Raw genomic sequence first — 17452 nt, 5'->3', positions numbered from 1 at the left:
GTCTGCATGCTTGAAGCAGTCTGCCTTTTGTGGTCTTTGGCACAAGGTCACCCAACCACAGATCCTACTGATTTTCACCTCTTTGCAGAACTAATCTGCACCCTAGTGATGGTGTTTGTACAGGTCCACGGTACTAAAGCGCAGGTTTCCTCATTGACATTGGGTGCCCGTCCGAGATGAGCCGCACAGTGCTGTTCGTGGTGTTGTGTTGCAAACCTCCAAGGGAGACATCATCATGAAATAGCTGACTGGAGAAAAAACATGATATTCTGGCTTGAAACCTCTATACAGATGAATTATTTGTAACAGTTCCTTGAGCAAGTAAGCGCCCTCTAGGCCATAAAGGTGCTCCAGGAACAAAGAGCTGCTATTTTTCAAAGCTCACTTTTAAGGTATAAAATCAAATAACTGGCACTCAGTGCAGCAAATAACTATTAAAAAGATATTTGCTGTCTAAGCCTTTTGTTCCAGCATTGATTCTGTTCACTGCACAGAACTTTTTGTTCTTGTTTCCTGACCACAGCTATGTTAACGCTCACTTTGGTGGAAAGCTGCTTTTATGTAACTTACTTCAACCTCAAAGGTGGAAATCTATTTGTTTATTTTACAGGACAGTATGTGTTGAAGTGTGCTAAGGAAGAAATAATTTGTGGGTTTGCACGTACTTATTTATATTTACGCAAAGGTAAAGCCCTTCTAGAGATAAGGCCTGATTACTAGTAGAGCTGAGATCCACTTGAGGTAGAAACTTTGGTTAAGTAAGCAGCATTAGATCTTTCCCTGCTGTTTCAAGGCTTCCAAGGTGACCTCAGTCACTAGAAAAGGCTAAAATAGCTCTAATCTTTGGGAGGGGAAATGGTAGTTATTAGATGCAGACAATCTTAAGTCATATCAAAATTTCTAATGTTGTGTCATATCCACTTTAAAAAGAAAAAACAAATTAACAGAATTATAGCCGTATAACACAATCTTAGATACTAATTTTCTTTTTGCCATTGAATGATACTTATTAGGAAATATTTTACGTATGCATCCAAAAGGAAAACCTCTCCAGGAGTTCTTGTACCTGTGCATGACAATGAAGTCCAGGACATGCTGCCAGCAAGACTTTATTCTTTAGCTGTGGTGTTTGTTTGCTGATACTTTAGTAGAGCCAGTGATGGTGGTGAAAATGAATTCCCTGACTTGCCTTTTCTCGTTTTCTTCCCTCACTGCTGTGCATTGTTTATGGCATAAGCTGCAAATGAGGATAGGTTCTTGTAAGAATGAAACATTCTCATTCCTCACACTGAAACTGGCTCATCCATTTGCTCACCATATGGGGAGGAACTCTCCTCGTTTTGAAGGTGTATTTTTGGAAATGCAAACACTTCTGCCAGAAGCTGAGATTCCTAAACTCCATTTGGTGTCTTACAAGTCCCTTATGAGTACACGGGACTGTCTGTGGGAAAGGGAGCAAGCAATAGAGACCTTTTTTCATCCTGCCATAGTTAAAGTGCAGTTTTGGAGGGTTTTCTCTGTTTTGCTTTTCTAATTGGCAGAGCTGGAGAGAGGTGTGCTGGGAAGCCAGAAAGTATATTGGGAGTACAGAGACCATTTAAGCCTGCCTAGAGGGCTTTATCAGATTTTTAAAAAGATAAAAGATTTTTTAAAAGACAAAAGATTTTATCATGATCCAGGCAGAATGACTTGAAGTGAACATTGTAGATTATTAGGGGGTTTTGAATGTTATTTCTAAACTTGTGAAAAATTAATTTTCTCTCTAACCATTGCAATAACCAGGTTGTCCTGGTAGGTTGCTGTGTGCAGTCCGTAGTGTAAGGTCATACAAGGAGGCACATGGTTTCCAGGCTGTTGGGGATATCCCAAATAAGATATGACTTAAAACGTGGGAAATGTGACGTACCAGTCCCATTAGTCTGAGAACATTATGCACAAACCACATTTTTGAAACATTTTTTTCCCCAAATAACTGGTGTTGATCTGAAGATGTCATACAATGTACCAGGCTAATGATTTCAGTCTTCCTTGTTGTCATCCTAAGCTGCTGGCATCAGTAAGGAGGAGGAGGCTGCCAACAGGTGAAACTGTAGAAATGAGACTTTGTGCTGCCTCATCCCAACGAAAAAAAGGAGCACAGCTTTATTATATGGCTTGAGAAACTTGTAGGAAAAGGAGATAAAAGAAGATGAATTATACTTATAATTTACTGTCAGTAAGTACATATTCTCAGTTAAGTTTAATGAAGATTAAGCAAAATGAATCAATTATGTCAGAAAAAAAGATAAAATATAGAAGATTTGAGAGAAATGGACCCAATAAGCATGAGAAACTAGGTATTAAAGTATTGTTGCATTACTGCCCATCTAATGGCAGACTGTAATATGTGCACAATGTAATGTTGAAAAATTATTTTAAATGGCGGCTCCCTTCATCCCACAACACAACAGTTGATAAGAGAGCTGAAATGTTATGTCCCATAACTAAAGGTGCAAGTATGTGACATCACATAGTAGAATAACTTCTTCAAGGAGTTCTGTCTTGTATAACTTTCATGAAAAGGTAATGGATTCTGTTTTACCAGGGTAGCTTAGGCTTCTTTGCATTATCTCTGGGGAAACACTCAGGAAGGTTGTACCTGTAACAAAAAGTAGGGTTTTGATTTTGTTCTGCAGTAGGCTTGCTTCAAAAATATTTCCCTTTTATCCCTCTTACTTCTCTGTCCAAAAAGCTGCCTGTCTCAAGCTGCTCTGTACTGGGTATCTGCCAGAGAATGTGACCTTTTTCTGCCTTAATATCTGCTATTAACTGGCCTGAAGGTGTTCTTCCCCTACTAGACTCCTCAGAAATGGCCTTTTTTTGGTATAACAGCAATGCTGTGTTTCACTAAGCTAAGTGTTCATCCTCATGGCAATGAAGATAGCCATAAGTTTATAAAGGTTTGTGGTTTTTAACAAATTATATACTCAGCAAAGGAAACAATGTATTTAATGTCTTGCATTTCCAAGAACTGGAACTCTGTCCTAAAATCAAATCACAGGGCAAAAATGCTGTGAAATTTGGGAGATGCTAGCAAGAATGGGTGTTGACACGGCATTTGCTTTATCTACATGACACTGTGCCACGTACAATTCCTTGAAAAGAGGATAATCTGTCCTTGTGAGATAAACACTGATGTTGACTCCGAGTGATTATTTATTCTGGGAGATGCTTTGAATTGTTTCTCTGTAGAGCATTGCTTGTGGAACAGTTACATACTCCCTCACTGTAACTTGATAGGGAAATGCCTCCACCCGCATGACTTCTTCTACTCTTCCTTTCTATTATTTTGCATTTCCTTCTTGCATGTTATTGGAACGCTGCTAGGTTAACATGAAACATAAACAGCACTTTAAAAAGTTGACTGAGACCATGGATTTGCAGTAGCAATGGAAACAAGGTCAGCGCTCAGTATTTCTTATCTTCTGTCTCTCTATTACAGCAAAAAACTCTTCCAAAAAGGCATATGTATGTCCCTCATTCACAGGGTTTTGTCATCATTCTCATACCTTTTTTTTTTTTTCTGCTTTCCTATATATGTCTTCAGGTAACAGGTATTTTGATACTGAAAAAAATACATCTGATGTGTATGACTTAATTAGCTTAAAACAAGAAAATTATATCCGAGATTCAGGTTTTGTCTCAACTGTGCTAATACTTTGTTGTAAAACTTTGTAGTAGCATCTGTGTAGCAGTTCACTTGGTCTTACTGGAGACAAATCGTTCTTTCCTTACTGTGAAGCTGTATAGTTTCTTTAATATAAATTTTTCAGAAAGTTCATATTATTTTTTTTTCCTCATTCAGTGCTATATCAAGCACTGTGTGTACATTTTTAGAAACCATTTATTCAGGTTTCTGCAATGTGCCTGGTGCTTTTGTGGTTTTAACAGACAACCAACAGGCAGCAATGTGCAAGGCAAGGGAAGTCTTACTTTTTGTTAAAGTATTCTGATTTTAGAAGCCATAAAGCAGAATAAAGGCAATCATATGACATTTCACTTATTTGTGCCAGAAACCAAGAAGAGTGATTTGATCGCATATTTTCCTTTTTTTGTCTTGTTTTTTTTCTTTAAAGTTTTAGTGTTCTAAAGGGAAAATAGCTTCACAGAATTCCTGGCCATCTGAAGGAAGCATTTACGGACTATCTCTTAGATACTACATGGCCTCTCCTGTGAGAAACCTTCCTCAGACCACAAGGGAGTTGTTCTTGACTCGTGGAGTCATTCTGGACAACAGATGGGATTTTAAATATTATTTATAATCCAGAGAACTATTAGGAAAGTACTAATGTAGGAGACTGAGCTTGAAACTCAAGTGATGATGTTTATATGCAGATAACCTGATGTCTTGGACTTGCATGAGTAGAAGGTCCACCCAGACCCCTTGAACCTCCTTGAGAACGTCAGAGAGTCTTGGACTTTGTTGCTGTTCTAGTGGTGTTAGATGTTACACAACAGCAAGCTGTATTTCATTTTTAATTAGGACCATAGCTTCCCCTTTGGCTAATAACGACATGATATGTATTTCTCTACAGTGTATGTGAGGAAATTCTAGGCAGCATTATATAGGAATTTCCATGGAAGGATGGAGGGAGGTGTAGGTGTCTATAGTTCTGGACCATGTGTTTTTCTTGTCTTGGATTTTGGGTGCAAGGGGCAATGTCTAAAGCTCTAAATACATTCAGAAGGATGTTCCAGTGCAAATTTCTTAAAATGCCTCTGAAATGTGGTCAGCCTTTCTTGGTGCGCACCAGATTGTGAAAAGCAAGGGGATGTGATGTGGATGCAAATATCCCACAGTGGTCTCTTAAAAACTGATGCTCAATTCATGTGTGACCTGGACCTGCTTCCTCCCCGACAAGTTCTTTGCCCATCATCTCTCTGTAGCATCCAAGAAGCTCTCAATACCACGTTCAGGGATGAGACGGTCACCTGGCAAATGCCTTTTTCTCTCTGTCCTCCCAGGAAACAGACTGTAATGCAGTGTTTGGTATTTGGGGAGGAAGAGAAGGAGAAATAGCAGAAGAATTATTAGTTGATCTTTAGTCTATTTTGCCTATTTCCAGGTTGCTTTTGTTGGGAAAGTCTGAGGAGCCTGTTGTGAACTCTGAATAAAGTTGACAGTGGTGCTGGAGCATGTGTGTCCCCAAGTCTCAGACTGGCCTCCAGAAAGTTCTTTCTTTTACATACATGTACTTACTTTGATAAAGTAGGGCTCCACTGTGTGAGAGGAGTTGTTGTCCATGGAAATTCAGGAGAGTACGTCATGTACACACCAGCATGTATCAAGGATAGAGAGGTGTCTGCAGCTTTCTTTGTTGGACATTTTTGTTGGACTGTTTTCCTTTGCAACACAATTCTGGGATTATTTTCGTTGGTTGCTCCATAATTTATTAATTAAACACATCATGGATTTTCAGGATGCAAGACTATATGTGACTCTTGGTTGCATTAGATTTCATCATGGAAAACTTTCATTTTTGCTGTAAGTATACGTCAGGTGGATCAGGGGTCATTCAAGAGTTAAAAGGTCAAAGCTAGAGTTAGGAGGTGGGCTTGTCATTAATAACAGTACAAGTGTTTTGACATCCAAATGTGCTTGACCTGATCCCGACCCATGAGTCATCTGGGAAGTCTGAGAAAGGTACTCATGTAGAACTGGGTAAATATATCAGGTTTATCATTCCTCCTTCTGTATTTTAGTGGTGACACTGAAAAGCAGATGGGAGCTCTCCTCCACAGCCTATTTATTTTCTTGAGTTTCTGTCTATAGTTTTGTCTTTTCAAACCATGTATTTTGCAGGTAATCAATCTTGGGTTGTCATTATATGATAACTTAGTGAGTTACAAAATAGTAGTAGGGGTAATTGTGGGTATTGTACAGCCACATTGTAGAAGGTAAGTGTGCTTCTGAAAAGACACATAGCTATATTTATAAAGACAGATGAAAATAATTGGAGTTTGAGTGTTTCTTATTGTAGAAGAACACAAAGTAAAATCTTGAGGAATTAATTCTGAAGCACAAATTTGAAGGAGCTTAGCATTTAAAAGGTTGAATGTTTCCAGGGTGCAGTACTGCTTTTAAAGTGAGACAAAGATGGATCTGTCTTTGTCTCTATGGAGGAAGCTGCACGTGCGCTCCCAGGCAACTGTGTGATTAGAGGATGTAATTCAGGAAAATGAGTGCGTGCGCTGCTTCTCAAAGCCCACCATAAGTAGGCAATATCACACTGGAGAGATTTGCCAAGCTGCAGCAGCAGCCTGCCTGTTAAATTACCAGGCTGTAGTGCTGGATTGTTTATTCGACTCTTCCTTGGAAGAACCAGGCACAAAGTACAAAAAGTGACCTCTCAAAAGTTTTGCTCTGAGGCCAAGATGATCCCCTCTATCAGAGTGATGGCTTGAACCTTTTCTCTTGGGAAGCTTCTCTCTAGCATAGTCTCCTGGCACATAAACCACCAGAGGTCATAAAAAGAAAATACAGGTAATTTTATAGCTGGATTTATCATTGTCTTTTATTTTGAGGTCATTAGGATTCGCCTAACTTCCAAATGAAAGCTGGAGTGTCTCCAATAATCTGTTGCTTCAGGAAGTAGCATACCACGTCATGCACAAGCCTCAGAATTAAACCATGCAAATGGCAATGGTGGAGGTACCGAACAGCACTACAGCTAGCCTAGTAGCTATGCATCAGTGTCTGCTTCCTCACCTATATCTGCAATAAGACTGCAGCACACCTCGGCCATTTCCACATTTTTCTATCCTCCTTCTGCCTGAAGGACACCCTTTTTGCTTGTCTTGCATCCATTTTTGCTTGTTGAGCAGCCTCATCTGTGTAAAGACAGCTGCTTACTCATCAGGGGTTTCTTATTTATGACAGACGATTTATATTTGATTTATATGTTCTAGACGAAGGCAGTAAAGAGGTGCTAGGCTTGCAAACTGAATTGGCAAGTAGTGATGAGCTTTTTGGATGGAGAAGGAGGAAAATTTCCTTTTTTAGGACTAAGGGTGTTTTGAGGAACCCTTAAAATTGTAATGGAGCTCTGGCCTGGAGCAGATTTCATGGGTTATGTGTGAAACGTACTGAGTGCTGTAGAAGGACGTTTCTGTGACACTGAAGTTGCAAATGCACTTTTTTCATAGCAGAAGCCATTCCTACACCACTTTGTCATCTTCAACCACTGAGCTGCTAATACATGTCAGAGGATGCCATCAGATCCTATACTTTCAGCCTGCCAAAGCGCTTTTGTGCTGTATCTCTGCTGCCTCAAAATCTGTTGTTAAAAAGACTTGTGTACTAAGCCTTTAAGGAGTCTAATCTCTAACTGCCTCTGTTTGCACTATACAAATGTCCATAAATACGGTTTAACATTTGAACATAATAAAAGATCTCAGCTCTGTGCTTCACTGGACTTGTGCACACTGCATGTAGCAAATCCATCAGTGTCAGTTTGGCACCGCTACCACTCAGCCAAAGCCTACAAATGTAATAGCTGTTACTTATTAAGTTGAGCGTTCAGATATATTATCTTAACTGTGAATCATATTTTTTTTATTTTATCCTTTACTCAGAAAAAGGTTCTAAATACATCAGGTATTCACCCTGTAAATGTAGAGACAAAAAGATCAAGGTCATGAACTTGCATTTCAGCTTCATGGTGTGTTCAAGTTTTGGCGTGTCGTATGGCCAAGGAGACACTGTGTGTGTGCAATACGTGTGAAGTAAAAATAGCTCAAGGATTTTTGCTTTACAAACTTGGCAAAATCTATAATTCTATGACTGACCCTGGTGAAATATGCATGGTGCATGTGTGCTGTAAATTTGTTTTTCTTCAATAGAGGGAAGAATACAAGCCTTCTAACGTGGTAACTGATGGGTTTCCAGAGTGCGCAAAATACCTATCAGTAATTGTTTTGGCTGTATTTTGCAATGTTGTTGCGTTTGTTTCCTATTTTTCTGATCTTCTTAGTTTGTAAATGACTTTTGTTTGTTATTACTCCTCGGCTCTGAAGATTTTTAGTGAAAATATTTATTTTCATCTTCCTGAATGTAAATATCCATTATACAAATACTGTTACACTGCATAAAAATATCATTGTTATGATAACTTTCTCGTTCTTGAACAGCCTCTCGAAATGAGAAATGAAAAATTTTCGTGCTGGCAAATGTAATTAGTAACTTCTTACATTCAACAGGAATTGTGATTAAGTGCAGTTTTCATTACACGTGTTTTTAAATAACTGGGAGTTCTGCTAACCGTTAAAATACAAAAGCAGTTGCCCATAGAAGAAAATTGCATTTAATTCAGTCACTTCTAGATTGATGTTTTTTGTTAACATTTACAAGTCTAATCTGACTATAAGAACATTTGTCTACTCTCCAAGAAAAAAAAGATACTGAAAAAATATGGGAGCATACCAAACTTACAGTAAGAGTTCTGCCCTAACCTGTGTCATGTTAGGGCTTAAATTATTTTAAATGGAAATTGTGAAGGGAGTTAGTTGTCCATATTGACTTTTGGCAGAAATTCCTCAAGTGTCCAGTTCTTAAAAAACAGCTTGAATGTATAACTTCCACAGTGCTCTCCTAGGGTGATCACCCCAGCATTGGTGATAACAGAGCAGTGGGTGTTGCTCTGTTGCACCTGGGTGCAGGGATGTCACTCCACATCTCCGCAGATTCATTTGTTCCGGCAAGAAGGGCATTTAAATTTTTTTTCCCTTCCTTGTTTCCGAACAGTGATTCCCTGGAGGCTACCCAGCCTGCTGCTTTTACGGCCACCTCAGCCAGGAGCATGCCCGCCTGCCCAGAAAACGCAGACCTAAGACCTGCTCCCACCATCACCGCGTCTGCTCCAGCCCTCAAGCCAACGGGACCCTCTGGCGCTGCCAAGTACTCGGGCTGGCAGCCTGCAAACCAAGCAGGTAACTTACCTGTGAGGAGTTTTCTTGTTCGTTTAAAAGACCTTTGGATAGCTCAGGAAAACATACTTTGCCGTGTGGTGTGAAAAAACAGCAGCCTTCAAACGGCTGTTTGTGTGGTTTGAGTACAGACTAGGTGGTTTAGAAAAGAGAAGAAAAACGGATTTAGAAGGGTTTAGTAAAGCTGTAGCCCTTTGTAAGTAGCCTCATAGATGTAACTGGTCTCACAGACAAGCAAAATCAGATGTCCTTAACCTCTTTTAAAAGCATATATACCTATCAAATATATATGTATATACACACACATATGTATATACAACTCGTGGTTTCAATTTGGCACTTGTTGTGTGACTGGAAATTCAGCAGAGCATATTCCATGCTATTTCAGGGATGGGAATATCAACGGACACAGGTTTTGCTGTTTTTTCTGAAAATGTTAATTTGAGGGGGAAAAAAAAGACTAAACCATTAGAATGGTTACGTATTAGACATTTGTAGGCTTTATTTGAGCAGTGTGCCAGAGTATTGCATAAATTTCTGATATGGAGATTTGTTTAATGGAGATTTGCAACAATTTACATAGCTACTACCTTTGAATGTAGCTTGGTGATTCTTAGCCCTTTAAACCTACATCAAGATGTCTTATGTCTGGAAAGCATGCCACTTATGAACACTCCTGTGTTATAACCGTATCTCTGTTAAGACACATAATATGTGTAAATGCGTACCTATATTTTTATCACATGCAGTTATTTGCAGTAATCTTTTATTGTAATTTTTTTTTAAGCTGAATCAGTCTTCGGTGCTGAACTAAACTTGAATAGTAATTTCAAAGGATATAGGAAAACTGTATTACTAATGAAGCTTTAACTTCAGATATTTCTTGTAAGAATGAAATTAATATTCTTACTTCTCTTTCTGACAAGATCTAAGATGTAAATAGTTGTTTCGGGGTTTTTTTGGTTTGTTTTTAATTTTTTTATACTTTTGCTGTTAAGGATTTTCCTTCTTTAAAAGTATATCCAGTCCAGGAAACGAGCTACAGAGGCCCTGGCATAAAAATAAAGATAAAACATATGATGTATTAGTGCTGCGTGTTTTATACTGGCTTTGGCACATCCAGCTAAATTACTGTTGTGCCTAGTAACAAACAGGTATTTTGGTTCGGACGTGCAGTTCTGCCATTAAGCCTCAAGATGGCAATACACCATCATTTCTGTTCTTACCTGTAAAAAATACGAGTATGTTCTTAAGAAAAGATAAAGACTTATTTAGAGGTAGATAGGTTTAACTCTAGGGTTGTTTTGCTTCTTTGAATTAGTTATCATTATAGTTAAAACGACAAAAAACCCCCCCGCAAACCAAAACCCACCCAACCAAAACCAAATCCCACCCAAACACAAAACCCAACTCTTTTAAAAAGTACGGTTTTGGTAGCATGTGTACTTATGGCAAATGTTTGTGGGAATATGTTAAACTGGCGTTTTTGTACTAATTGTGCTCCATGTCTGAAGTAGCTCTCTTTCTATTTCACGTAGTGATAAATTTATTTCATTTGCACAGAAACCACCTGTCAGCTCAGGGTTTTAGTAGTACCACACCCATTTTCAGTGTGTTTGTAGATGTTTCAATGCTAAATTCTACTGGCATGTTTTAGTATTAATACAAGTCTTATGTTTGTTTGGGGTTTTGGAGGGGGGGGTTGTTTTGTTTTTTTAAAATGATGTACACATGAAGGAGAAAGATTTAGAAGGATCAATTAAATTATACTTGGTTCCATACTTCTCTGACAATCTGTACCAATACTCTTGGATAATGTGAAAATGTATTTCTTTCACGTTAGAGGTACCAAGCAGGCAGGTGAGGAGGAAAGCCAGATGGGGAATTTTTGGTCGTTACATTCCAGGATAGCTTACGAAAAATTTAAAAACTTCATGCAGATAAGAGAAGCTGGTGGAAGGTGATGGTTGTGAGAATGTCAGGTCTGTGCTGCCTTGCTTATAGCGCCATGAGATGGATTGTGTAGCTCCCAAAGAAGCAAAGTCATTTCCTCTTCCAAACATATACTGGGGATCCAGAAATTAGAACTGTAGTAGAAAGAGGCATTGAATCAAAGTTTCCAAAAATGGGCAAGTGCAAGGAGGAAAATCCAGCAGTGTGAATGGCAGCTGCCTGGGAGTTAACAGGGACGGGAGATACCAGGTGCTGGAGGAGCTTCAGTTAACGGGGAACTGGTCAGGCTTGTCTCCCTTAGCTGGAGCTGCTCGTTGAAATGGTGAGGACTATTTGGAGATGTCCAAGTGCTCTTGAGTTTTGTTCATTTTCTACATTATCTGGCTTTATCAGTCTGGAAGGTACTTTCATCTTACAAGCAGTCTGCAAAGGAACTAAGAAGCAACATACCTAGTGTGCCCACTAGCCTCAACTCCGAGTTGAAAGGAAGCTTTTTATGACTTGATTGAAATTCCAACAGTTGTCAAGGTGCCAGAGGCTTATCCAGAGATTGTCTGACAGGTTCCACTGCACGTCTGCCCTACAATCCTGCCCTAGGCCCGTTGCATAGGTTTTACGTGTGCCATGCATTGCCCAGGTTCAAGAAGTCAGTAACGCAAAACTGGCAGATAGGACAGACCTAAGCAGGGTTACAGCAGAAGCAGGATCGGCATCTTCTCAGGCCTACATTTTACAAAAATAAAAATATCCAAGGTTTTGCTGCACCTGAGCTTACTCGATAAGGCTGAAGCCAGCAGTCTGACAGGTGAAACTGTTTCAGTAGTTGAGTGTTTTGATAAAATTAGTCAGATTCTGAAGAAAGACTATCACTGTTTCAAGTATATCTGGAGTTCAGTTAATAATTCTGCTGTTTGTTTGCAGTCTATGGGCATAGTTTTCTTTAAAGTAAAATTGCCAGCGCTTCGCAGGCCAAACAAAATTTGGCCGTGTAGGTCATAGACAAAATTTTAAACTAACAAAATCTCCCTTGATTTTGTAGTTGATCTTACAAAATAGTTAGAAGGACATAATCTTATGTAGGTGTGTATATCAGTATGCTATTAACGGCAGAAATTTATTTGGAGTACTGTTTTGTAACTCTAATAATGCTCGTCCTTCTAAGGAATATTGTGTATAACACCAAGTTGTTTCCATAGCGAAGCAGGCACGTCACAGAATTTTGTGTTTGAGGAAGATGTAATCTGCTGTTTGATGGAGTGGCATGAATATTGCTAGTCACTTTATATATGAAGATGTCTGATAATTCATTTGGTCAGACAGCATCTTTTTGTTTATTAGCTGAAGTCTTACTTTCTTTGATAGGCCACCAGAGAGTATCCTTATATATATTTTTTTGTTATTATTAAGAATAGCATGGTTACAGTTTTGGTTTACGGTTTGCAGGTTTTTTTCCAGTTGTTTATTTGTTCCTTTTGAGATAGTGCAGAGATACCTAAATGTGTCAGAGAGGTTTTTGTTGGAAATGAGGGATGAGCTCTATAGATCTCTACTTCACAACCTGGCAAGGAAAAGGCATGGAGAAAAAACATGGTCTTACATGAATGGCTGAGATATTGAACCTGGATTTTCTTTGGGCACTGGATTTCTCTGTATAGAAATCACTCAAGATCTGGAAGATGGCACCACTGGAGCTGAACTATCATCATCTGCTGTTGGGGGGCACTCATGGGGTACCCACAAATGTTACCACCTAGGTCACCCACCCACTGTGAAGGTAACAGAGGTTTTATTCTCCTTTGGAATAAAATCCTGATATTACAGGATTCCTCAGCGGTTTGGTGGAGGAAATGAGGGATGGCTGCCTCATGCTTTCTTGTAAGGTGTGGATAAGACACTGGATAAGTAGGATGAAAGCCTGTCTTGTCAAACATAAAAATGAAAGTCTCATCTTGCCACACTGGGTGCACAAGGAGTTGGAGGTGAGGCATGCACACAGTGCAGCAGTGGCATTTGCCTAGACAGTTGTTTCCAAATAATGAATTTGCTATTGGCCTCTCTTGTCTGCATTGTACATTTTTTTTTCAACTGCTGAAATCAGTTAAATTGTTACTGTGTGTTAAGCATACAGGCTAGAATTTATAATAGTTCTCACTTCATTTTTGTTGAGCTATGATGTTCTGTTCACCCACCAGAGGGAGTTTTTTACAGGATTACATTAAATTTCAAAATAAATTACCCAGAACATCCTAACTACATCACAGTGAGTTATTCTAGCATTTGATAGCTAACTGTTACCCGGTGCTTAAGTAGTATTGCTCACTCCCAAGGAACCCCACAACATTTTTCAGTCCTGGTGCCATATGCAAGTATACGATGCACGCACAGGAACGACTTTCACCCACCACCACCACCATGCAGTCGCTTCTTGAGTGAAACATAACAGCTGCTTGTCAGCATGCTGTAACACTCCACGGCATCTTGAAAGGAAGTGAATAGCACCGTGGCAAATCGCAACTGCTGGGACAATTTAAGAAAGTATAATCACCCAGTAAGTGCAGCTACACAAACTGGAGTTTAGCCAGGAGACGATCTGTTCTTGCAGAGAGCGCAGCAGGATCTATGATGGTCAGAAGCAGTCAGGAATTCCAACGTTAAGGTTTCTCACACCAAATTGCCTCCTCTTTCCCAGCATGTTCAAAATGCTGGTGTTGGAGGGTGAGCTGCTTGGCACAGTGGGGACCGGACAGGCTGGGGGCCAGGCACAGCGCTGCCAGCACCGCTTCCCGCCCTCCCAGGCAGCATTGGGCAGGCAGCATCCTGCTCCACTTGCGGGGGTCCGGCGGGACCGCTGGGGTCCTATGGTGAGCTGGTACAGCTGCTGGCCAGAAAAGCTGGTTTGCTGCTTAGAGAGGAGGGTTTCGTTACAATCGATGACCTTTGTTTGTCCTGGGCTCGTCAGCTGGGTATGAGAATGGGATGGGGGGAGGGTTTGTGATAGGAATGTCCAAATCTTGCAGTTTTAAGTGACCAGTTACCCACGTGTGCCAGTTGCCTTATTCCCAGGGCGTCTTCAGCCTGGTACCACTGGGATATATAATTCCCTTCCAGTATAGCTGCTTGGGAATGTCAGCATATTCTGCAATACCCACAACTGTCAGTTGCCTAATCCCGAGCCAGCACATGTGTTAAGCACATGCTTCCTTCAGCAGAGGGAACACACTTGGAAGCTAACTGTGAGCATAGAAAAATTGCTCCCCAGGCAACTTTGTTTGAAAAATTCTGCTGTTTCCTTGCAGTTGCTTTTATGTGTTTGATAGACTTGCATTTACCATCTCTGGTGTTATCCTTAGCATGTTGTCTTGTACTGTTTTTCTTTTTCCTATTTCCTATTCCCTCGATAATATTAGGACTTTAAAAGCAGCAGAAAACACAAGCCTGCTCCTAGGTGTGATTTGACATCCTGTCTGGCATATACTGACATTTTGGGTCTTGATCTCCTTCTTCGCAACTTATTCTGTAGAGGTTTGCTAAGGGAAATGGGGTAAAAATCTGGACCGTATCAGACTGGGGAGTTTGGACGTAAGGCCAAGTGGTATGAAGCTGGAGAGAGGGAGGGAGGCACCAAGCCTTAGCTGTGCTACTGCAAAACGCCTGTCCTGCCACTGCGGCCTTGCTCAAGGTCCGTAAAGGGATGGATTGCAGCACTTTCTGTCTTTGTCACCTTGTTTTTGCTGCGTTTCATTTGTAATTACCCCAGCCCCTATCTCTGTTCTGTTGACCTTACAGGCTCCGCTTACTGGGTAAGTTAAGTTGATGGCCCTTTGGTTTTGGGAATACCTTTGCATGCAAAAGGCAATCAGGCTGTTGTGTCAGCATCACCGTGTTCATGAAATTCTGCAATTTTCGTTTTAGGCCCATCTCATCCCAGTTTGTTTCCTTTGTAGAATAGGAAATTAAAGGCAGGAGTAATTATTATACAGGTTATTATACCTGTGTGCCCATTGAGGACCATGGTTTGAACTTGGAGAAGAAACTTGATTAACACTACAAGTTGTTAAAGAAACCCCTTATATTACTGTTAAGGCCTCTGCTAGAAACAGTCCCAAAACATAAGCAGTTTCAATATTTTTCACTGAAAAATATTGTTAAAGATCATTCCTCCACCATTCATAAAAAGAGAAAGCCTTGTCCATAAAAGTGGTATGATTGACAGGTCAAAACACAAAAGCTTCCTGATCATGATGTACAGAATATTATTCTTATTAATTTTTCATGTAATCTAAATTATTATATCGTCATGTGACAGCAAACCACAAGAATTTATTCTTACAAGTTAAGTAATGTGAAGCCGGTTAGCCAAGCAAAACCATTGTGAAACCAGAGTAATTTATAAATGTCAAGCTTAATTTGATGGTAATATAAAATTGTAACTCCTGCAGACATGGTGAAAAAATGAATATGTTTCTGAAACTTGAATGTTTATATTTAAGAAGGGGTGGATCATAGTAATTATGCAGAAATGGACCACCTGCTTGTTGGAGGCAGAATGACCTGGTGTACCTCACTACAGGATCTGCTGAACAGAAATTCAGATTTCTGTTACAAATACGACCTTTGGCAACTCTCCCATGATTCGATGTTGCTAAATTCATGTGCTGTTGCACCAAACTGTGCACTTAAACTAATTGCATACATAAATCAGAGAGATGCATGGTGTTTTCTCTAGTCATTTAAACACAGGTGAAGAGACTATTTGTCTCCGTGGTTATTTCATACCCATCGAGTGGGAACATCCACCAGCTTTCAAAATTAGATACTCATTGTCTTTGACTTCTTAAAAACTAACTGGCCTCTTGTCAAGGACTGGCTCGCTGGATCAGTTCCCCTTCATTCGCTCAGAGCTGTGATGTGTCCTGTTCAGATGTACAGAAGTAGAACAACCAAGAAATATGCCTAATATGCCTCCGGTAAATGCATGTTTGTCACTATTCAACATTAAACATCAGCTCCATGAAACTGACAGCTGATCTGTGTGCACGTGAGACTGGATAGTCGTGCTCTCTGCAGGCACAGTCAAGCTGTTGAGGTTAGAACAGGAGCTAAAAACAAGGGAGGTGAAACTTTATCTGCGGAAAGCTACCGAATGGGTTTCTGAACTGTCACTCCAGAGGAATGAAACGCAGGTCTTCGTTTTCTCTGGAGAAATGAAACATACAGGTCTTCATCTTCTCTTTCTCCTTGAGGCACATTTTTGCTAAAAGCGACGCCAGTTGTGTCAAATTTGTGACAGTGTGTGATGTAACAAATCATAAGGAGACAGGCTGAGCAAGCCAAAACCACCATACTCATTTTAATTAAGATGCTTTGCAGCTAATTTAGCCTTAGCCTTTCCAGTTGAAAGGCTGGTTGCTAGCTGAGGAACTAGCCCCTCCAGTTGCAGGGTTTGTTGAAACTGGGCCAGGGTGACACCTGTTGTGATTTTCCACGGGGCACATACCAGCCTTCACCATCATTTAAAGACATGATAATGGTTTAATCCTTCCTGTCCTGCCTTTAATCAGTGGCAGGGGTTTAGCCCTGACTTTGCTTCCAAGACTCTGAAGGGAAGGAAATGAAAAGAGAAGTGCTGAACACAGAGTTTGGGGTTTTGTTTTCATTTTTAATGTGGGTTTGTTGTTTTTTTTTTTTTCTTTCCCTTCTCTCTTGCTTGTCCTGTAGCTTTCTTCATTGAACTTGGGCGATTTCACGCAGGCCCAGGAGTGGATGGGGTGTTATATATGGTTAATGTAACGAGCTGACAGCAGAGCTTTTCAGACACGTTGCTTCATCCGGCCATCTGTTTGGTTTGGAGGGGAGGAACAGGAAGATTTCCTACTGTACAAATATATTAAGAAAAGCCAGAAATTTGGACATATGAAGCTTTATATTTTCCATTTATAATACAGTAGTTTGATAGCAGCGTATAAATCACTGAGTTAGAACACTTTAAAATGAAGTTCTGGCACTCCCACCGCTTAAAGTAGCATTGTTATTTATAGATATTACATGAAGTCTGATGTTATGTTTAAATGAGCATTAAACAGTTCAGGCTGTTGTATCGTTGCTACGCACCGGAGAACCTCTGTCAAAGTGACTTTGGCACCACCGCGTATCCGCCTTTCTCCCTTTGTCTTCCAAACCTTTCGCCAGTGTTTGCAGTTATCCATGTGCTCAGCAATGGAACAGCTTATTGTTAGTCTTAACGAGGGCAAAGTCACATTGGGATTTCTGAAAATGAAAAAAAAAAGGCCACTTCTTTACCTTGCCTGAAACTTTGTTAAACATTAAACTAGCCGTACTAAGGAGTTTAGTGAAAGCAAACACCGAGGGTTTGCTGAAGTTAAATCTAATAAAGTAGAAAGTTAATAGTCAGGTACAGAGTGTTTTCTGGTTTAGAAAAGACAACTATGACAATACACAAGCACAAATTAGCAGTATTTTAAAAGGTTTAATTAAAAAGAGAGTGAAGGTGAGGTGAAGCCTACAAAACACCAAA

At 40.0% G+C, this 17452-nt stretch overlaps 1 protein-coding gene across 1 annotated transcript in view; it reads left to right on the top strand.

Moving 5' to 3' along the window:
- The window catches only part of PDLIM5 (PDZ and LIM domain 5), a gene marked incomplete at its 5' end in the record, with an annotated part of 86231 nt that overhangs the window by 50720 nt on the left and 18059 nt on the right, over positions 1-17452 (top strand). Inside the window, one exon of the mRNA XM_009872094.1 lies at positions 8783-8967. Coding sequence (XP_009870396.1) covers positions 8783-8967 — 185 coding nt within the window. The remainder of the gene's footprint in view (positions 1-8782; positions 8968-17452) is intronic.

This window comes from Apaloderma vittatum, unplaced genomic scaffold (genome assembly GCF_000703405.1).
Source record: "Apaloderma vittatum isolate BGI_N311 unplaced genomic scaffold, ASM70340v1 scaffold9696, whole genome shotgun sequence".
NCBI classification, from domain to species: domain Eukaryota; kingdom Metazoa; phylum Chordata; class Aves; order Trogoniformes; family Trogonidae; genus Apaloderma; species Apaloderma vittatum.
The sequence above is the reverse complement of the archived record's forward strand: the minus strand, read 5'-3'. Positions and strand labels throughout refer to the sequence as shown.